Here is a 23916-nt window from a genome sequence, read left to right on the forward strand (position 1 = left end):
ATGATGTTGTTACTTTCGTTGATAGTGCACGTAATTTGTTAATTATGGATGAGTCGCTGAGGTTTCGCGAGCATGTAGAGAATACGGTTGGTAGAGCTTATGGAGCGTTAAGAATCTTATATCCGCATAGATCGTATTTACCTATCCATACTAAAAAACTTCTGTGTGAGAGTCTGGTATTATCGAAGTTACTTACTGCTCCCCTGTGTTCAGCTTCTGCTTGGACCAGGACTCTCTTGGTCGAATTCAACGGTTACAGAACAACTGTATAAGATTTATCTTCGGTATTAGAAAATTTGAACATGTATCCCATAAACTGGTGGAGTTGGGTTGGCTTCCTATGAGAATTCGTTTCAACTATCATGCTCTCTGTACTTTTCATAAAATAGTTGTGAAGAGAAGACCACCTTATCTCTTCAATAAGTTGCAATACAGAGCTGATGTTCACAATGTTAATATCAGATATAGAAATTTGCTTACATGTCCTCATCATAGAACCTCAACTTTTCAAAGAAGTTTTAGATACAACATCTGTAAATTGTACAATGTTATACCTTATGAATTGAAACAACTTAATGATCACAGATTCAGGAACAAAATCAGAGAATACCTGCTCAGCTCCTCCTAGCTCACCTTCTATCTCCGAGAGGGTAAAAAAGGAAATTATTATTTTTTTTCAATTTTTTATGCTCTATTATTGTTTATTTATCAATGTTATTGGATGGATTGCACACAATGTATATATGTATTTGATTTTTTTTTCTTTCATGTATCAACAAGGGTTAAGTGGTAGAACACCTATGGGTGAACTTCCCCTTGAGATTTCTATAACGAAATAAAGGCCTTATTATTATTATAAAAACGACTTTTGCCTATACGCGTAGGATTTCTCCTCGCCGTCGGCTTCTCACTCCTCGCTAAGAGGAACATTCACTCAATCCCAGATATTTAAAATATCAGAAGGGCAGAGCTCGGTCGTGTCCGGTCGTTGTGGTCCCCCTGGTTCTCGTCGAACTTCTGGTCCTCTCACACGTGATCCTTGGACCTGTCCTTCGCTTCCTAGGAATTTTCTCACCGTCCTTGCAGTACCTAAAAGAACAGCTTTTTGCATTATATTACATATATACTCACTAAGACCTAGTTCCTTGATATTTCTCTTGAGATTTTTGGGTACTATTCCTGTTGTTGAGATGATAATTGGAATAGTTCTCGTTGATATCATTCCCCACTGGCGCTTTATCTGAAATTCGAGGTCCCTATATTTTGAAATTTTTTCGACCTCTTTTTGACGCATGTTGTTGTTATTGGGTATTGCTACGTCGATGAGTATTGCTGCCTTTTGATGTTTATCAACTAGCAATATATCTGGCCTGTTGTGAGGGACTGTTTTATCAGTCAAAACTGTACGATCCCAGTACAGTTTATAGCGTTCGTTTTCCAGGATGGTTTCCGGTCGGTATTTGTAGTATGGCACTTTTTCAGAATGAATTAGTGTTAATTTAGTTGCCATTTCTTGGTGTAGAATCTTTCCTACTGCATCGTGTCTCTCTTTATATTCATTTCCTGCAAACATTTGACATCCTCCCGTGATATGTTGGATTGTCTCATTCGTTGGACACCCATAACGGCATCGATCGTCAGTAATAGTTCGATCCTTTATGATATGCTTGCAGTAATTTCTTGTTGAGATCACTTGATCTTGGATGGCTAAAAGAAATCCTTCCGTTTCTGGATACATCGCACCTGATGTGAGCCAATAGTTCGACGCTTCAATGTCGACATGATCCTGGTTCACCTCGTTGAAATGTCGTCCATGTAGGGGCTTTTCTCTCCATCTTTGCACTTTTTCTTGGATTGTCTGGTGGTTGTATGACAATTGCTCCTTGTGCAGTTGCAAAGGTGTTGATTCGTCTGCTTCACACAGTACTTTGTAGATCTCTGACGTGCCTGATTTGTCTTTGAAGTATGTTCGTAGGCATTCAATTTGACCATTGGCAAGTTCCATGATGTCTAGCAGACCTCTGCCTCCTTTATTCCTCGGCAGTGTCGTCCTCTCAATGCTACTTTTCGGATGGTGCTTGTGTGCTTTCGTCATCAAGGTTCTCATTTTGCGTTGCAGGTTTTCCATATCTGTTTTGCTCCATGGAATGATACCGAAAGAGTATGTGAGAATTGAACATGCATATGTGTTGATGGCTCTCGTCATGTTCTTGCTGTTGAGGTTTGTTTTTAAAATTTTGTTGATTCTCCTAATGAACTCAGTTGTTAAGTCTTCCTTCATTCTTTGATGGTTTATTCGTCGGTTTTGTTTCATTCCTAAGTATTTATAAAGATCGTCCGATTTCATTGCTTCTATCTCCTGTCCATTGGAGAGAGCTATTGGTTCATCTTGGATTTTTCCACGCACTACGCTAATCGTACGACACTTGTCCAATCCGAATTTCATCCCCACGTCTTTCGAAAAATTTTCCACTAGTTTGACCATAATTTGCAAGTGGTTTTTGTTGCCTGTTATAAGTTTTAGGTCATCCATGTATAGCAAATGATTGAGTGTAATGGTATTTCTATTTCCTTTGACATTGAAACCTTTTTCAGTAGCATTCAGTTGTTTAGAAAGGGGGTTCAGCGCCAAGCAGAACCATAAGGGACTCAATGAATCTCCTTGGAAAATTCCCCTCTTTATTGGAATTTCTTTAGTAGTTATGTTCGCCGTAGAGAGTTCGATATTCGTTCTCCAGTTGCACATTGCATACTTCAGAAAGTTTATTGTAATTGGATCGATCTTGTATATTTCCAAAATTTTTGTCAGCCACCCATGTGGAATAGAGTCGAAGGCCTTCTTATAGTCAAAATATGTCATAAAAAGATTTCTGTGTTTTTTGAAGGCTTGGTTACATATGATGGAATCTATGATCAGCAGTTCCTTCGATCCTAGTGCATTCTTGGAACATCCTTTCTGCTGTGCTGTCATTATGTTATTTGTCTCGCAATGCTTGTAGATACGAGATGCTATACATGATGTGATGATTTTATATATTGTTGGTAGACATGTAATGGGTCTGTATTTCGATGGATCCGCTGTGTGTTGCAGATCCTTCGGTAGGAGATAAGTGGTCCCTGTTGTTAGAAATTTGGGCATTTCCGTTGGATTCCTCATAACCTCATTTATGGTTTCAACTAGCCTGCCGTGTATACACCAAAATTTCTTCAACCAAAAGTTGTGGATTCCATCTGGGCCGGGTGATTTCCAATTGTGTGCGTTTTTCAATATTTCATGGAATTCTTCTATAGAAACTGCGTTATGCGGCATGTGTTCTATTGTCTCACAGGATTTCTCTTCACTTCTTATCCAATCAGCCTGGGAGTTGTAGGGGGTTGGTGAAGCCAGTTGATCTGTCCAAAAATTCTCAATATCCTCGACGATTGGATAACTTCCTGGTGTTGCTGACATATTGTTGTTTAACATTCTATAGAATTTTCTTTCGGAGTTTTCAAAAATCATATTATCCTGTTTTCTTCTATAGCTCTCATTGTATCTTCTGAGTCTTTCGGAGTACACACTAAGTTTTTGTTTCAATGTGTCTAAAATTTGTTGAGCATTTTCATTGTTTGGATCATATGTTGTATGTTGCCGGTGACGATCCATCATTATATTCACCATTTTTTGTAATTTTCTAGACGGCGAACCTTTTGCAAATTGGGTGAGCTTCCCAATATCTTGGCGGATGCTGTGCACTTTATTTTCTAGTCTTTTTTGCCAATGTGGTTTATTTTGTTGTTTTTCTCTGGCTGGTTGCTGACTTTTAGGTTTTGGCTTCACACCTAGCACTGTTGCTATTGAAAATGCTGCACAGTATATGATGAGGTGTAATGATTCGAGATCATGGTAGTCAGAAAGATACTTTGGTATAATCTCCTTGTTGGTCATGACCAGAAGATGAGATAGTTTCTTGGATGTCCTCAATCTTGGTAGAATCGGTCGTCTCAATGGATCTGTGCCCTCAAAATCTATAACGCATCTATTCATTGTGGCAGATAATCGCTCCAGTAGTTCTCTTTGGTCTTCTTCTGGATTTTCGACGGGTGCAGCATATATTTTCCGTCGTTGAGCATCACTTATTGCTATCACATCTGCGTTGTTTTGTTCCTCAGTGTTCATTTGTGCATTGATGTTCTGTTGGTTTTCAGCACATTCGTAGTTTTGTTCAATTGTCCTTTCGTTGTTAGTGAGGTCTCTATTCTGTAGCCTCAGTTGGACTTCATTTTTTATGGTGTTAAGTCTCTCATCGGGTACAAGTTTATTTCTCAATATGACCCGGTATTGGTCGGCTACTCTTTGCTCAGAAACTTGGAGTTCGGGATAGTTTCTTTCGAATTCTGCAAATAATTTTTGCCGGTAGCCTATTTTATCCTCTTCCATATTAGTCACTTCATAGTATATGCGCATGATCGTTTCATTTATCGAACTTGTCCATTTCATGCGTCTTCTTGGTAGACCTGCTTGGGTGAGTGCTGGTTGGGGATCCTGCGCAGCACCTTCAGCGGTCGGAGAAACTCGTGTTATTCTTCTCCTAGAATGTTGAGATTGTGGAGGCGTAGCATTTTGTTCGACAGACGCCCGTCTCCTAAGCACTCTGTCACCGACGTCCCGCATACTGTCATGTCCAGCGCCGGCTCCAGACACGCCCTGACGAACCTCAGGCAGCGGCTCTATATTCCTATTCCTCAAATTCACCATCATTCATGGGTTCCCCCGTGTCGTGGGGGAGACGGCCTTTGATCGCTTTTTACGATCCGCAGAGCTACGGTGGGAGAATTCTTGAGCTGCTTTCCACACGGCTTCGTCCGTTACCCTGGACAGGGACCCTTCGACCCTTATTATTATTATTATTATTATTATTATTATATATCAAATGATTTTGAGAATTTTAAGTTTCGAAAAGAGGTATTGTAATGATTTTATAATATAATTTGAATTTAAACTGTAATACTATAACAGATAATTGAGAAAGGAAATTTATCGTATTATTTTCAAATTGTGAATATAATAAGAAATATTGTAAACGTTCTTCAATTTTAATTAATTTGTTTCATATTGTAAATTATTAAATTGGTCATTTTTATTGAAGAAGGAAGGTCTCTCCGAAAGGTCTAATTAAATATTGTATATTTTTTAGACAAAGACATAAACCTCCCCTTACATTAAAATTTTCTGCTTAAAATTATTTTTTTTTTGGAAATTCTTCGCAGTGAAAATAACCAAGGATATGACTCAGTATAGGTACCTTAGTTCTCAAAATGATACGAACCATCAGGGAACCATCAGTTGATGCAATGAGGATGATGGATGCAAATTATAAAGATATAATTTTATTTTTATTGATAGAAAATGTAATTGATATGATTGTGAACTAAGGTATCAAAATTAAGAGGCAAATAGGGAACTGATCAGACGTCTAGTGAATGCGTGATACGTGATAGTTTTCACATCTTTGGTCATACAAAACCAAACCTACAATATTTTAACAATATCCAAAAATAGGTTTTTTTTGTTGAGTATTGCCTATAAAGAAGGGTGCCGAAATTTCATTTTGCCGGGGCGCCAAAATGTCTGGCGACGGCCCTGGGTATTTCTAATGTAATAGTACAACACTATATCTATTGACCACCGTGAATTTGAAGAAATACATAACCCTGATTATAGTTTTTAATAATCGTAATAGCTATTTGCGAAGTTTCATTCTCATCAAAAGAGATAAAAACTTTGCGGAATATAATTATCAATATTTTCCTTTGTTCTAAATGCAATCAACTTCACTATTTGTGAACAGGATAAATTTCCTCATCTCCTCAATATTATCTGTGCATTTCCTTCCAAATAGTCTCAGGAAAATATAAAATTCAGATACGGAATGAGTATTTATACTAATGAAAAAATTCAATAGTTTCACATTATTATTCAGTTATAAGAAAAATATTTCATCAGGTAGTCGAAAAATGTTGCACTTCAAAACTTGCTTGATCTTCATCTTTGCAATAATTGCTATTGTTTCATGTGTTCCATACCAAGTCGTCTTACATCGGGAAATTGACCCAACAGTAAGTGCGAATCATGTTTTTTATAGGTATCTTGGCTGATTGCAGTTACATAATTTTATATCCAAGGATATGTACAGAAATGTGTCGAGTAGGTAATAGGTCGAAATTTATATCCGAAAATGATTCCATATTCGCTAAGGAATATTCTCGATTAAATTCTATGTCGAACTATCCAGCCCCAAGTACTAAAAACAAAAAACAGTAACTTTATTGTTAAATATAAGGTTTCAGAACATGTGAATAACGGCGACTAGCTTTATTGGTTATCAATATTAAAAGTGCTTATATCATTAAGAGAAATTATCCACTTCTCTAATGAGAACCAATAATCAGTTTAATATTATTAGTAATATTTTTTTCTGATGATACTATAAATTACTGTAGAAGTTGAGCTTTTCAACTTTTTCACTATAACCAGAACCAACAATGCTTTTTAAACAAAAAATCTCAAATTGAGTGTAGGATTTTGGGCTCCAGTATTGTTTATTTTATGTTCGTTTATTTACCGTACACTTAACCAAAAAAAATGCCTTTATATAAATATACCAATGAAATCGAGTAAATTAATAATCTTTTTTTATTCAATTCAATAACGTGGTAGTTTTATTTTATTTTTTCCTGGAATTTCCCGGTTTTCTATAGCAAATCATTTTGGATGGTATACATAACGTAGATCTTTCCTATTTCATCATATTATAACCAAAATTATGTGAGCTCTATATTAGAAATATACAGATACAGGAGAGAGAGAGAGAGAGGCCTCATTGGTCGTTACTACTATTTTTAAGGAAAAGAGGGAAGCATATTTGAAACTCGTAATGTCTTTGACAGTTGAAATGTAAACATTTAAATTACACTACATGGAAATTTTTTACGACAAACTTATGCAATTCATCCAATCTTCAATATTCCTCTTATATTTTCAGCGTCCACAAGTTATGATACCTATTAGCAGACCGATTGTGACTCCAACAATTCTTTAGGAAGAGGTAATATACCTATACCCTATACACCACCCTAGTAATATAATGCAGAAGGCTATTGAACTAAACTATTGAACGATTTTGTTATTCCTATCATGTAGTTTCACAATAAATAGAAAAGAACATTAAGAATATTTTAATTCACCTTGGCCAAAAACTGAAAAGCAGTTGTCAATTACTATTTGTAATTCCTAAGCCACGTTCGAAAGATACGTAGGCTCAACCAATTTTACAATCACCTTCATGAAGAGATGTTTCACGACGATCCAAAATTCTTCTTCTGCAAACTGTGACTGCAAAATGTTCACCGTTTTTGTAGCGAATTTTAACATTTTCATTGGGTTGTTGAACAGTGTATCGTTCCATTTTTACAATGGCGTAGTTTTTACTTAAAATGTCAAATATAGACAGATGTCCAGATGGCGGGCTATTAAAAATGAAACCTCTTATTGGAAAACCCTCTATATATTTTTACTCAGGTTATAGCACGGAATATATTCCATCAACAGCAAAATAAAGGAGTAAAATCAAAGTTAAAAAAAAATATAAGAAAAATGTGAAAAATATGAAGAAATTATATTGGAAAGTTCTGCTATGATTAACATGGATCGAACGAAACACAAGTATTGAATTCTCAATAAACATTATTGTCCTAGAGTATGAAGAAGCATAAACTTTTTCTACTCCCCCTACAGAAAATGACGAAATTTGTACAACTTGCCAACTATATAACTGTCTGTCACTGTGCAATGTAAAACTGTGTGCTTTACTCTTCCGTAAACAGAAAGCACGATCAAATAACCAATACGATAGCACCTGTAAAGTAAATCGCACGGCAAATAACCAATACGGTGAAACCTTTGATAGTTGCCACGGAAACGAATGAAAGTCTGTGTAGAATAGTATATTCTAAAACAAGTTCCAACACGAATGCGAAATTCGCATGAGTGTTGGAATGGCCTTCTGCAACGAGTATTAGACGATATTTTCTCTTTTTCAGTCAAGTTTCTGTCGAAATTCAATGCAAAATTCAGATTATATATCCTAGTGACTTTTGCATTGTATTTTCGCAGTTGGTGTAACTGTTACGAATATTGACAGATTACGGAATTTGGATATGGATCGTAAGTTTCGAATTTTGAAATAATTTACAATTAGGCATTAAATTCGTGAATTATCTCTCACGAAATCGATTTAACACCACCAGAATTGAAAGAAATTGCGAATATTGTTGCGAATCATTTCACTATATCCAAATCATATCATATTGACGATTATTGACGTTTGTTGAAATTTGATTGGATTGGAAGTCAGTATAGACAACCACAAAACGAAAAATATAACTGAAAACGATGCTGTAATGAGTTCATTACAGCACTGTTTTTATATTGTAATGAACTCATTACGATACTGAAATAGAGAAAATATCTTTTTGACGTTTCGTGATTGTGTCGCGATTTGCCGCCAGTTTTCGGATTTTTATGAAAATGAAAATAGTTATTCTCCTAACAAGTGCGGATAGTGGTATTTTCCCACACGAAACTGCCGTTGAGTGTGTGGGAAAGTGACTCTTTGTGATTCAAAATGCGTGTGGAAAAAGAGTTGAGCATATCCGAATAAGAGTATCGAGAGGACAAATGAACACGAACACGTCAGTCACGGGCATGGCGCAAAAATTTACAAAAGTTATAATAATAATAATAATAATAATAAATTGCCTTTATTAAAGAAAAGAAAAATACATATCAAGAGGCGAAGTTAAGCATAGCTACTTTTACTCAACCTCTTTAAAAAAAGAAAAAAAAAACAAAATTTGTAATAACAAAAAAAAGTACAATTCTTGAGAATAATTCGATAACTGAACATAAAATTATATTCTGTTGAAAACATCAGGAAAAAAAATATTCATATTACATATGCAAACTTATCCACACTGCAATTGCAACAGTAATTTTTTTAAATTTAAAATTTTTTAAATTTTCGTTAAGAATGAATTTTGTATCTTGTTCTCATCCATACCCAGAAAATTGATATCTACTAATTAACTCAATTGACGTGGAAAGGACAGTCAGTTCGAAATAGTGAATTCAATTCTTATAAATATTCTCCTCAAATTTGTTCACAATCTGGACTCGCTCTTATCTTTCGGTAGGTGTGGAATATAAACCAGGTTTTTCCTTTTCATTTTCGAAGCAGGAAAATTGCTACATTTGTAACAACGAAAACCGGAATTGTTTCGTTGGAAAAGCATAACTTGACATATTTCCTGACGGAAACTAATTCAATAATTTTTTTCTCAAAAGAGGACAATAATTATTTCATTTTATCCTGAAAATCGATTAATGCGTTGTTGCTATAAATATAAAACGCAGATTTTCCTCGTGCTCCACTACTGTTAACACGTTCAAAAAGAATTCCAAAGTGACCAACTAGAAATTCGTTATGGAGAAACACCATATCGTCCTCTTTCTTGGTATACTGGTGTTAGTATTGACAAAAATTGAGGGTAGGCCTTCCGTGAGTATTGATTTTTTTTGTTCCTTGAAAAATCTTACTTGAAAGTCATACAGGAATAGTTATTTCTACCTAATACAAGTGCAGAAGATATGGATATTCTTCCATGAGTTCCAAATTCCTCAAGCGGGACTCGAACCCGCAACCTCTCACTCGAGGAGGTACTTTTTATTTAAATTCAATTCAAATATGTATGTTGTGAAGGAAAAGAACTTTGAGAAGAAAAACTCCTAATAAAATCAAAATTTTAACAACTCGAATTCATAGGACTCTTTTCACTTGAAATGGTCCAAGAATACAAGAAATCTGTCATTTGCGTATGTACCTCCAATTTAGGACACCCTGTACACACAGGGAAAATTAGGGTAACGGACAAAATCTCAATGAAGTTTTTAGTTCAAATTTAATTTAAATCTTGTAAAGGAAAAGGTCTATTAGAAAAAACTCGAAAAAAAATCAAATTTGAAAAATTCGGAAACAAGGCGTTCGCCAGCCCATCTTTATAGGACTTATGTTTCTTTAAATGGTCCAAGGAATCTGTCATTTTCGTTCGAACCTCAAATTTGGGACACCCTGTATACACACAGGCAATTGAATTCTACGTAAGAAAGTCCTTGTATGATGTTTTAAGATCTTCAGATCATCAGTATTAGCGGAGATAGAAAATGTTCTTCGAATTCGCCATTTTTCTAATTTTCGAATACTACTTTTGTTAGTTTCTCAGAAAAAAAAGAGGAGAATAGTATCAGATTTTGTCTATCTCCTCTGGTTTAAAAGTTCACCTTCTACAATCCAGATATGGGCATGGTCTTCACCTAAGAACATTAATAAGAGGAACGGAAACCACCAGGTAACCGATGCATTTGTTTTTGATGCCAACATTCCTCACTTCTTGTCTGATGGGATACTATAGCAGTAGCGTAACATAATTTGATTTATTTCGAAATTATCAATTGATGCTCATAAATAGTTTTCATAAAAATTCTTTCGTGTTTCAAAAGGGTCAATGTTTTTCTCAGTTATTGATGTAGCTATTGTGAAGTCATGAAAAAAGGATTTGTGATGAAGCATTCATTGCAACAATCAAATCAGGATTCTCCACGCCTATGGCTCGCAAATACAATCGGCTAGCTCGATTGTGATTGGCGACACTAAATTTCCATCTCTCTTGTATTCGGGAATCGAGATCGAGCACAAATGTTAACTTTCCGCTCCTTGTATCTATATTCTAAGGTCTTCACATATTCACGACTGCACCAGTGTTCTACAATATTTACAATTTCAAGTTCCTTATTTGCTAGGAATGTTTCAAGACAATTCAATTCATTCTTGATTACAAGACCTTTTTTTCATTATTAGCAGAAACATTTTTCAGAATGAAACTCTCCGCTAAAAAAAAACGGTTCACACTAACTTCAATTAGCCAATTTAATACCTACATTTTCAATAAATCGAAATAAAAAAGAGCACCTTGAAGAATGATTAACTTTTCGGATAACTACCTCAAAACTAGTTTTTTTGAAAAATTGGTTAACGTCTGAAATTAATTATAAATATATGATGTCTCCCTGACAATTTTTAATTTAATTTGATTTGATTTATATTAATGAATTGTTTTCATTGAATCCAGAAATAACTTTCATCAAATCAATAGAATTTTGATTAGGTACTTAAGTATTGGGTTCATTATTCGATCGGTTGTATAGTACGTATATCCAAAGTCACTTGAATTAGTCTATAAAAACGCTTGGCCAGCATGGGTGCCCGCAGGGGGGGGGGCCATAGATTTTGATTTCCTCATTTTTCAGCACAACACCCTCAATATAACTTTATCAATCCAAAGAGCAAGGAAAAAAGGAAAGTAATGGATTCACAACAATTTTCCGGTTTTCAATGATAATCAATGACGCCTTATCGTTTTTCAATAATTTTCATTTTGCCCCCCCTGAGAAAAATTTCTGCGGGCGCCCATGTTGGCCAGAGATTATTGCAAAACAGTCATAAATCATAGGCGCACACTTTCAGAAGCCTTGAGTTGAAAATAATATTTTTGCGTATGTATGGGACTCAGATATCGATTCTTTCAGAAAATTTGCGACGTGAATAGCTTTTGCTGTCACATCAAAAATGATACTATGTCATTCTACGGTGTTATGATTTGATTATTCTTTATTCTTGACCTGTAATATACTATCAAGGAACATCATCAACGATGATGAACTGATCGTTGCATAAAATTATAAGAGCAGGAAAATGTTTGAGATGAATTCGGAAATGTTCTGTCTAAAGATAAGACAACTAGGGTAGAATAGATGCATGACCTTGAGATCCTTGAATGACATCGAATTTTCTATGTCAAATCAGCAGCTACGTTGCCGAATTGAATTTTATTTCTTCGTTATTGTAAGGCGAAATTTATGTCCCTCAGTGGAAGTAGAAGGCTAAATGATAATGATGTACAGGGTGATTCACCGCGATGGCCTCTTGTTTATGGAAAACTAATAATAATTTTGAGCTGAAAATTTGTAAATTGGGGTTTGTGGTGATGATCCTTCTCCCTTAAATATTTTCAGACCTCTACAATTTCCTTTTATACCGTAAACAGAGTACTACTTTCTTATTTCAAATGGCACACCCAGTATATTATTGCATTATGATAGCTTGGTTGATGATAATTTCAGCAATATGCCAATACTTGGGTATAAGCTCAACAGTTCATGAATTAATGAGATTCTTATCAAAAATCTTATGACAAAGTTTTTTGGAAAAAACCAATATTTTTTATTCATTCTGTCAATTTCACGTAGATATAGAAAGAGAGCGGTCTCAAGAAAATCCTATACTTTAAGAGTTATCGAGGAAAAACTTGAACTAAGGAAATTTCTCATTGAATGGAGTAGTCTATGATTTCCAGAAAATATAAAAAGAAACTGAAGAGTCGAAATTTCATGAATTGTTTTAAATTGATCGTTAAGATGGTTGAGAATTAATAAAACAATCAAATTTTCAAGTACGAATAATTAATGACCTTTCATGAAATTTCAAATTTATTCATCCAAATTTCAAGTTTTTCCTCAATAACTCTTAAATTTTTCCAATTCAGAATCGGAATAAATATTCAAGATATAAGGAAATAGTAAAATATTTCTATTTTCTATAGAATACTTGATTGATTTTTCGATCTGGCTACGTAGCTGCTGTTATGACGTACTAAATCATAGAGCCTCAAGGTCATTTCCGTATTCTGCATGTTTACTCAAACCATTAATAACTTTGATAAAATCAAAAAATATAATGAAAAATTTGATGGTTAATCTCACCAAGTCCTTTTCGTATTTCACCAAAAATTTTTCCTTCAGTGGTATGAAGATCTTTGCGAAATCATTTTTTCCAGAACTCTTCATATCAATTCTGACTTTGAAAATAAATGGAGGAATAGGTCTAATTGCAAAATATTCACCTTATTTTACATAAACCACAGAATTTTGTCAAACATCATAGTCGAAATCATTAAAAACAATCACACAACGAACTAAACCTACGTAATAATGCATTTCAAAAATAGGTACCCTATGGACCACACTGGTCTATCCGAATTATTAGCCAAATAATATCAAATGAATCGAGACATTCTTGTTTCCAAGACGATTTGCTAAATACCGGGGTTAATTTGAGAGTATTGTTAGCAATATTTTCATAAATTCCAAAGAAATTTCTGATAACTTGGACAACTTGGTATAATTGAAATATTTTGGCTTCCTCCAAGTGACTTTGGATATACTTTACTTTGTATCAATAATGTACTTTCATTGAAATTATCCGAAGTAGTTAATGAACGACTTTATTTTATTTTATTTTATTTTGAAAATAATACATCCAACAGGCCGTAAAGCCCAATTACAGGTGTACATAATTAAACTATCTTATAAAATTATACAATAATTATACTATCAAAACAAAAAGAAACAAATCATGATAAGCCTACTACAAAAAAATATTTAAAAATATAATTTAATTCTGAAGTGCACTGAACAATAAGTGCCTAAATTGATATAAAAACAAGAAAAATATATCCACACTCTGAAGATTATTATAACTTCTGCACATTGACAAGTGGACAATGAAAATGATGCTGAGGTATTAGGTACATCAATATGAAAAGTTAAATGTCATCTGGATGTAATTTATACATCTAATGAACAAAGTTCTTCTACCCAATAAATATTTCATCGAAACAACGAACACTCAACATCAATTACAGAATAGTGATATCGCAATAAATAAAAGGAGGAAATGTTCAGTGAAGATGAGACAATATCTAAGAGTTTTTTTTTAGAGTTCATAAACATTCTCGTCTGTCAACGAATCACTCCATAGGGGTTTCTGAATAAAAGTTTACTTTTCATTTTTTTGTTTACCTCTGTATGTAACAAAAAACAGAATAACTGAGAACAATTTTGGATGAAAACTTGATAAATAAATCTGCAACCTTCGCATTCGCCATTTTCGCACTATTGAATTGGATCTCTTTATAAATATTTCATACGAAAGTGAATAAGTTACAATTAAATGATACGATGTGAATTGGATGTCATCATAACGAGTTTTCTCGAATTTTTTTTTTCGAGATTTGAACAAATTCCATTTTCCACAGCAAGTAAGGTTGTATGAATTTAAATCCTTTCCTGAATTAAAATAAACAACTCTAGTAAATGTGTATTTTTTCGAATAATCTGAATTATTTCCTGAATTACAATGAACAACTTTAGGAAATAATATGTTTATTTCCGAATAATATAATCCATCTTTTATCTCCTTCTTAGGCTTCCATTGAAAATGGAATATGGAAATTCTACTCAACTCAATCGTTGTTTCAGTCAAAAAGCTCCGAAGAAATCGATAAGTTGAGCCTCTTCGAGAAAAATGGACTATTGTCACAAATCGGAGACGCAGTGGAGGCAGGAGTGAATTCCGCAGAGAAAAACATTGGAAATGGCATTAAGATGGTACATAAAGTCCTGAAGGAAATTGTTGACCAGATCGAGTCAGATATAGAAAACGGAGCAAACCTTGTGGTCAAAGTTGTTCATGATGTTGGAGAGGAGGTAACAATAATTGAGATAATAATACTCAAACTTCTGAAATATAGCTTAAACACACAGTCACACAGCATATTTATCAAGATCAGGAAATAAGCATATCTAAAGACCTCTTATCACAAAAGTGAAGCTTATCGAGTTCTCAGTTAATTCGGTACTATCCTCAAAAGTTGAAGTTACTACAATCTTGTTCACGGAATTTTTAATGATGTTTAACGCAGTTTAAACCAATCTCTTCAGTTTCAGAAAATGAAAATCACTGACTAAATTAAAAACGTCAAATGATAATTAGAGCTACGCTCAATAATCCACAGTGCCGGAGGCAGGTTGCGTTAATATAATATTGGAACATGCGAGAATTCATATCGACATTCGATCAGTATGCAATGTGACTTGTTTCATACTTCTTTTTCAACACCAAATTAAGGAATAATATCCTTTTTGAGCACTACTTCCAGAAAATAGGACATATAATTTCGTCACAATGTCAATATTTTCCAGATTTTAAGCCAGGAAAAGTCTCAGAGGATCTTCTCAATTTAAAAAAAAAATGAGGGTAGAAACCACTTATCATTTTGTATAAGCATATTGTTTAAAGATGAGCTGTTTTATGTCTTCAAGAAAAGTTAAGTGTGTATTCCATAAATATAGTACAGTTGAATTATAAAGGTTGAAGTACCAAAAAGATTCAACACAATACAATCACATCTGCTGCTTCAGATCTTCCACTTATTAATAATGAAACTATCCTCTGACTTCAGCCTATCAGCGCAGGAGGTAAAACCCACTGCGCAGTCGGGTTTCTTATCAGAATAAATCTTATCTGAATAAAGCGGTTCATTTAGGGAGAATATATAGATTCTCTTAGTTGCTTGAAGTATCTAGCCTACTGCATTGTGTTTTTCTTTATATTCTTTTTCTACACAAAGTTGACATTCACCCGTTATATATTAGATTATATCGTTCGTTGGGCATCCCTATTGTCTGATCATTTATGATCTGTTCACGATAGTCTATACTATATTAAACTCGTAAGCGCTCCTCCCACCGAAAATCGAACGATTTTGGACCGATTTTGCGGTCGAGTGTTCTCGGCTCTGGGAGAGATACGAGAAAAACTAAAAGTACGGGAAGAAAGAGAAAATGTCGAATTAACTCCCGCGGATATTCCCGTTTCCCGATTTTTCGGGATTACCTGGGAATGAACGGATAAAGTTTGGGAAATTTCCCGACGAATTTCCAGATTCACGTCGACGTGAACGACCAATAGGAAAATACTACGATGTCCTTGGGTAGCAACGGGCCTAGCAACGTCCGCGGCAATTGACGTTTCTAGAATATTTAGGTTTTATATTATTTTTACTGTGTCCATTAGAGGGCTCTTGATGAATAGAACTATTTGAAATATGAATAACTGTATAATAAAATCAAGGATCAATCTAATAATCTATTCGAAATATTCTGACGTTTTAACCAATTCTGTGCTCATTCATGAAATCGTCGAAATACAGAATGAAAATGGGAAACGTCACATGATATTTTAATGGAAATGTTGAAATTTGGACGAATCGAGAGGAAATATACAAGAAAAGATGAATCAGATGCGATTTATATCCCTTTTTCCATGTATATTTTATGATATTTTCAAGCGGAATCGTTTTGTGTCAGTGGAAAGCTTGGTTTGCCAGAAGCCTCTACAGGAGTCATTTGGTTATTTGAAAAGTTTTTAACGAGAAATTTGAGGAAATAATAGACTACACCTGTATGTACCGCCCTTTTATGATGGTATTTTTGCGTTTTGTTGATATTTTCATGGAAATTGGTCAAATCTTGAAGCATTCCGTTTCATGTGAATTGTTAAGGTAAATATATCATTTTGGAAAGATATCAGCATTTGAGGCGAAAAAAACTGGTAGGTAGAGATATTTTAATTCGATTTCCCTTATATTTAACGATTTTTCAAACGAAATTCATGAATTTATAGAATCTCTGTCACCAGTTATTTTGACATTATTCCTATAAGGAGCACAAATGCACATAATTATGCAAAGGCATTGTGGCCGGGTCGTTAGGGATGCGGTCGTACAATCAGAGGTCTCTTTTGGGATGCGAGTTCAAATCTTGCAGCAGGTGATAATTTTTTTTTTCTTAATTTTTCGCCAGTTATTAATTTTTATATTATTTGGCGGTGAATGCTTCGGATTATTGAAATGGATCAATTTTTTGTTTAGTCTATTGTGTGAATGATTTCGTAGTATACACATATAATTATGTTTTTCCGATTTTCAAAGTACATATAAGAATAACGATTATACATTGTTTTTTTTCAAGTTGCCTATAAGAGGTTTTTCGATAAATTGACCATATTATACAGGGTGTACAATTTTCGAGCGCCAATTATGCTTTTCTGTAAAATTGAAAACTTATGAAATCTGAAAATTGAAATTTCAAGTTAGATTTCTCTCACATAATTTGCGAAGATATACGTGCGATGAATAACGTTTATACAGAGTGTACAATTTCCGAAATGTCTCTGGAGAACTGAAAACTTTTCTTATAGTTGTCATGTTAGCTCTATAGGTTATCATTCAATTGCATAATTCTTGAAGGTATACAGGTGGGGATTGACGATTATATACAGGGTGTACAATTTTCAAGCGCCAATTATACATTTCTGGAAAATCGAGACCTTATGAAATCTGGAAATTGGAATAAGAGCTTTAGATTTGTTTTCTCTTGCATAATTTGCGAAGATATACGTGCGATGAATACTTTTTATACAGTGCGATATCGATTTTACAGGAGATATGGAAGTATTTATGAATGAATTAAAATATAGATCTATGGGCTATATTGATCAACCTAAAAGGTAGATCTATGGGCTATGATGATCTACCTACAAGGTAGATCTATGGACAACATTGATCTACCTACAAGGTAGATCTGTGGGCAACATTGATCTACCTACAAGGTAGATCTATGGACAACATTGATCTACCTATTAGGTAGATCTACAGGATATATTGATCTACCTACAAGGTAGATCTATGGGCGTACTAGTTTCTTATCGATATCACTTGACCTTGGATGGCTAGGAGAAGACCTGACGTTTCTGGATACATTTTACTGCATGTGAGAGGATAGTTCAACGCTGCAATGTCGACATGATCCTTATTCACCTGGTTGAAATGTCTTTCATGTAGAAATTCTCCTTCCTTCTTCGCAGTTTTTCATGGATTATCTAGTTGTGAAATGAAAAATGATCTTTATGCAGTTATAATGGTGTTGATTTGTCTTATTCATACAATGGTTGTGGACATCAATGTGCTTACTTGATCTTATTTTCTTAGGTCTTTTTTTCATAGACTTTATATATTTCCATAATCAAGATGAAAAAGTTCCAACAGACCCCTACCTCTTTATTCCTTGGTAGAGTTGTCCTCTTAATGCTGCTTTTCAGGTGGTGCTTGATTGCTTTTCTCATCGAAGTCCATATTTTGCATTGCAAGTTTTCGACATCTATTTTACTCCATGGAAATAAACCCAAAGAGTTTGTTAGGATTGAACATGCATATTGTATGTCTATTGATGGCTTTTGTCATGTTGTTTCTGTTCAGAATTTATTTGATTCTTCTAACAGTAGTTGCTTAATTTTCTTCGTTGACTGATGGTTGATTCAGTTCATTACATACATTGCTTCTATCTCTTATCCGCCTCAATATCATCCTATACATACATCCTTCAAACAATTTTCCACTAGTTTGACCATCACTTTCAATCTTTCAAATGATTTCTTGTTGACATATTTTTTAATCATCCATATATGCCTCTAATGTTGAAATCTATTTCAGTAACGTTCTTTTGTTTAGGGAGAGGTTTCACTGAGCACAACCATAAAAGGATGAGGAATCTTCAGAAAACTTCCTCTCCCAATTGAAATCTGATAATTAGTTATATACTTCTTCTTCACAGGCCTCTCTGATGTTGGCGATCACTTCAGAGAATACTTGCCGGTGTATTGCCAATCTGAATAATTCCTCAGATGTTTTTCAGCTATAATATTTGATGTCTGCTTATTCCTTGATGCCCTTCATTACAAGGCGTACAGCATCGAATATTGCCTTCCTCTTTGATCGTGTTCCAGAAAAGAAATTATTGCGTTTGACGCAAAATATTTTATGCTCGTTCTCCAAGTGAAAATCGCATATTTTAGAAAGTTGAATCAATCTTGTAAATTCTTCAAATTTTTGTAAAAGCCTTATCATAATCGGAAAAAGTCATGAAAACATTTCTGTATTTCTTGAACACTGATTGCATATGATATAATATATCACTAGTAATAGATTGAACAGCTAGCTCTTCAGCTTCTACAGCTAGCTAGAATCATTCTTTTTGGTGTGTAATTGTGAAATCGTCATAATTATTAGTGAAATAATAAATAATTTACAGGTACTAAAAAGCTCTGAAGAACATTCAGGCGAAAATTCTGATGAATCAAAGCAAGAAGTCCCCAGTAAAAATGTTCGTGTAAAATTGACGATAGGTGAAACTGGACAAGCAGGTGAAACCGCTAAGCCAACCCAACAAGAAACTACTACTAGCCTACCCAAAACAACCGAATCAGAACAAACACCAGGTCCAGTTCCACCAAGTGCTATTCGCATAAAGTACATTATAGGTCCTGATGGAAAGGCCAAACTACAATGAAATATTGATTTTTGATTCAAATCGAAATAAAATTGTATTATCACAAGAATGGTATATTATATTTCAATTCTATGTTTTCAGCAGGTTAATATCTTGCCCAAATCTATAATCTCATAGAGTCTAGACATATTCTCCCTGGACAATAAAAAAAAATTGATTTAGAAAGGTCGGAAACATCTACAGTTAAATGTTGAACAACATAGGAAATTTTCAAAATAAAAACTTGTTCTCATATTCTAATATTTAAAACATATGGATTTGAGTTTCACCATGATTTCTGAAAACAATCGCTCTTCTCGTGGAGATTGTTATTAATCCTAGATGTAATCCACTTTTAGGGCCGTTGCTAGGAAGTAGGCAGGGTATGAGGTCGCCTAGGGCGCCAAAATTCATGGGCGGTATTCCCAACTAGATCAACAAAAAATATGTCTGGAAATTCAAATTACCAAATGTTACTGTAATTCAGTCAGAAACAACAAGAATTATATTGATAAAGAACCAGGCAGAAGCCTAATTCGCATTGCCATTTATGGTTAACAATATTGAAAAAATTTAAAATGTTGAAGTCAATCAGTATAATTAATTTAGATGTTTAAGATGTCGAAGTTGGAAAATGGCATTTCTTCGAACTAACATTTCTCGTAGGAAAACATCGTAAATCAAACACTTTTGCTCGACAAATATTGCTTTCCCATAAGGTAATATGATTGATTAGAAGAATTTAAAAAAAATTGTAAGTAACAATTCAAAAAAAATATATATAAAAATTTGAGAGATTTTGCTTTTCAAAGAAGGAGTTAACCTACCCTAACTCAACTCTAATTACGCCACTGTTCTACAGGGTGTCCCAAATTTGATGTTCACTGAGAACATTCCAAGAACTGTAAGACTCAGAGAAAAAACCTGCAGAGACCATCTCGGGTCTTTGAACATTTTTTCTCTGAGTCTTATAGTCTGAGCCTTCATCGAACATCGAAATAATTAGATATCACAAAGCAGATAATAGATATCTTAATTCCATTTCCAGATACTATTCTATTTCTTTTTAAATTGAAATCATTTTAGTCGTAATATATTTATTCCCGAATCGGTTTTTCCATAGTTAAATTGAAAGGTATGTCAAAGGAAAATAGGGAATTGGTCATTGATACAAAATACATAGTTATTTATAATTTTCATTTTTAATTAATCAATTAACATTTATTATATTAATTTTCGAATGAACGAGTGTCAGAATGAGTCTTCTGTTAGAGAATCATACATTATTTTCTCTAATTCACAGAATTTCAATATTTCATACAAATAAGAATAAAAAAAGGAAAGAAATGTTTTCACACGGTTAAAAACAAGTGTACGAAACACGTTCTAAAACATTTTTTTTTGGAATTTTAGACTTCCATAGAAGTCTATTGTCTAATCGTCAAAAAAAAACCAGTAGTTTTCGAACTTCTTAAGTAAATTATTATTACCTATGCCAACAGATAATTTGGCCATAAAAATATTTTTCCTACCCCAGTGTATAAAATTCAACACACAGAAGTCCACTTTCTTGAATATGAAAAAGTTAAATGTAGACAAAATTGAAAACAGTTTTCAAAGATCGAGTTGAGTACCTACAGTTATTCATGGAACAGTCTGTATAGTAAAGAGGCAAACCTCTCAGAGATTATTTCCGTTTTGGTAATAGAAAAAAAATCGATTGGAGCAGAAATAGAAATAGTGGATCAAAAATGTTTCCTTTAAAATTAAATAAACATTATCATGAGATTTTATTATATTCGGGAAAAATAGGTGGCAGAGTGAACCAAATTACCGATATAATTACAAGTAGGTAACCAAAGACCAAAACGAGATAATCGTTCAAATCCAATGATATTGACTTAAAGCGCGAAAATATCCGAATCGGAAGTACGGAAAAAATTCAATTATTTTGCAGTTAGCAGCATCAACAAATGAAAGTGTGTGATATAAATAACCCAACAAAAATGATTGGAGTAAGTATTCATCTCTAGGTGCATGTGGTGAACCAAACTAGTAAAATGTGTTCAAGAATCATCTGCCTTACTCTCCTCTTCGCCATTTTCCTGGTGAGTTTTTCATTGTGTAAAGATTCAATATTTTGATGAAGCAAAAAAATTATAGATGCAAGTAGAGATTCATCGGAATTAATTTCGAAATTTCGTTTTCCGAGATGACTGGAATAAAATCATAAACTATGTACTCTGAATATTCATCTGAAATTTTATTTCAGTCCTAAGTCCAAATTCAAACAACTTTTATTTTTATTTTATTTTCTAAGCTGTTTTTCTATCGAACCAAAAAATTGTATAATAATGACCTCAGAGTGAAAATTGCAAGATTATCTCTATTCAATTAATCAATGTTTATCCTGAAAATAATATAATGAAACCAAGAACCAGAAATTCCAATGCGGTACATCAATTTGTTTTACACGAACACTCGTAGTTATCTCTTATATTTTTGAGAAATTTTCTAAATGACAGGCGCAAATTTATGAAAATACCTAATGAAGCAAAATGATTTTTTTCACTTTATTACATCATTATTTCTAGTAAAAAAATGTAACTTTTTTGGTTCACTAGGAGCTTGGCTTTTGTCAATCACCAGACCAAATGGCTCAAAATGTTGCTAGCAAGATGACTTCAGCCATGGGAAGTGTTCCAATACCTGGAGCTCAGCAAGCTGCTGGTGCTATGCAAACTGGTGTCGATATGGCCAAAAAATTCGTCAAAGAAGGACAGCAAACAGCAGAGAAGGCCTTGGAAATGGGAATGAAACAAATGAATCACTAAATTTTTGATCGATTTCGACAAATTTCGTTGTTTGTTGGTTTCGAATTATGTACTAAAAAATAAATAAATTAATGAAAAACTGTTTCTGTTTTACTTCTTCGAAAGATTGGTATAGTTTATCCAAAGTCACTTGGAGGCTTGGAGGAAGCCAGAATATTTCTGTTATACAAGGGTTGTCGGAATTTGCAGAAATTCCTTCGGGGCCAGTGAATTTATTGCCTAACAATAAACCATATCTCATATGGAATATCTCAATTGAAATGATCTCTCAGAGATAAAATGAAAATACATACAGGCAAAGTTTTTATTTTTGAAAACTTTCTCACCTTATATCTCCAAAGTTGCCCTATGACATATACAGCGTTTATGTTTATGTTTATGTTCACCGTTATTTCTGAGCAATATTCTATACTGAGGTAAGTTATGTATAACCTTTGAAGTTACAATTTCTGGTCATATCAGAATATTTTTGAATGCTCAATTCAGAAAAGGTGAAGAACTCTGGAAAACAAATTCCAAAATGGCGGAAAATCTGCAATGTTCGTGATTTTTTCGGTTTCCGTTTTTAATTCTGTAAATCAAAATAAAGAATCAATAAGGTCCTTCTTGCCGCCTCTTACAATTTTTCGCCCTAGGCTTCAGCCTATTCAGCCTTATCGTACATCAGCTACTGGATTGAATTGCGATAAGAATTTATGCTTTTTATATTATTTGCTCCTAATTATACTTTCATTGGCTACTATTGAATATATATATATATATATATGTGTGTTATTCATTATATCAACAGAAAAAATCGCAAAATTGGAATTATAACAGAACAAAAATATTGGAGCCCCATTTTATGATCTTTCTTTAGGCTTAGGAGCCCCCTTAGTGCACCCCCGTTAAGCTAGCAAAACCACTTTCGAATTTTATTTTTTGTTAGGCCATAATTTTAGGCTCATCTTAGGCTTATTTATTACCCTTTTCAAAAATTTATCTGCTAGCTTAACGTTAAGCTAGCAGAACCACCAAGCTAATCAATTTCTTATGGAAAATCTGATTACACCATAATTTAAGGTTCTTTTTAGGCTCACGTTTGAACCCATTACCAAATTTCTGAATTTATGTTTTTTTTTTTTAACCCTGGGTTATGCTAGCTTTAGGGTTTAGCTAGCAGATCCCGCGATTTCTCCGATAATTCAGGAGCAAAGTATTATTGAATAGGGTAATAAATTAGCCCAAAATGAGCCTGAAATTATCGCCTAAAAAAATCAAAAATTCGAAAGTGGTTCTGCTAGCTTAACGAGGGTCCTTAGTGCCGTTCCCCTTCATCACGAGATCTGCGGGAACCTTTCCTACGCCACTGTGGAGATTCAAACAGCTGACGTATACCTAAATTTTTCAGGTTCATCCATTGCATTATGATTTGCAATATGAAAATGAAACAGAACTACATAAATACCAAACATTTTTTAGTGATCTAACTAACTAAAGTTTAAAAAGTTCTATTATACAAAAAAACCGTTTCATATATCATCAGGGAACTCTGAAATCAGATAGCTGGGTTTCAAAAAAAAAAAAAGAGAATGAATTGAACATTCCAAGTAGACCAAATATTATTAGAATATTTTTTCAATGAGTGGCCATTGGAAACGAAAATATGAACCTCAGTGGGCCCCTTAAAGGGATTTCTAAAAACCTAATTTTACAACGCCA

At 33.9% G+C, this 23916-nt stretch overlaps 1 protein-coding gene and 1 long non-coding RNA gene across 3 annotated transcripts; both read left to right on the plus strand.

Annotated features, from left to right (window-relative positions):
- The first annotated feature begins 5928 nt into the window (after window positions 1-5928).
- LOC123675643 lies at window positions 5929-7211 on the plus strand. The gene is made up of 2 exons (XR_006746802.1): window positions 5929-6099; window positions 7026-7211. It is a non-coding gene; the product is annotated as an uncharacterized LOC123675643 (long non-coding RNA).
- A 2225-nt stretch (window positions 7212-9436) lies between these two features.
- On the plus strand, window positions 9437-19451 carry LOC123676287. Of its 2 annotated transcripts, none has more exons than XM_045612096.1 (3): window positions 9437-9599; window positions 14420-14701; window positions 19145-19451. In XM_045612096.1, exons 1-3 carry the CDS (start codon window positions 9525-9527, stop codon window positions 19400-19402), a joined length of 615 nt encoding a protein of 204 aa, XP_045468052.1. In that variant the 5' UTR covers window positions 9437-9524; the 3' UTR covers window positions 19403-19451. The 2 variants fall into 2 exon arrangements, with proteins under 2 accessions (XP_045468052.1, XP_045468053.1); XM_045612097.1 differs by having other exon boundaries at window positions 9442-9599; window positions 14474-14701.
- Window positions 19452-23916: the final 4465 nt, after the last annotated feature.

The sequence above is a fragment of the Harmonia axyridis genome, chromosome 3 (genome assembly GCF_914767665.1).
Source record: "Harmonia axyridis chromosome 3, icHarAxyr1.1, whole genome shotgun sequence".
Lineage (NCBI taxonomy): Eukaryota > Metazoa > Arthropoda > Insecta > Coleoptera > Coccinellidae > Harmonia > Harmonia axyridis.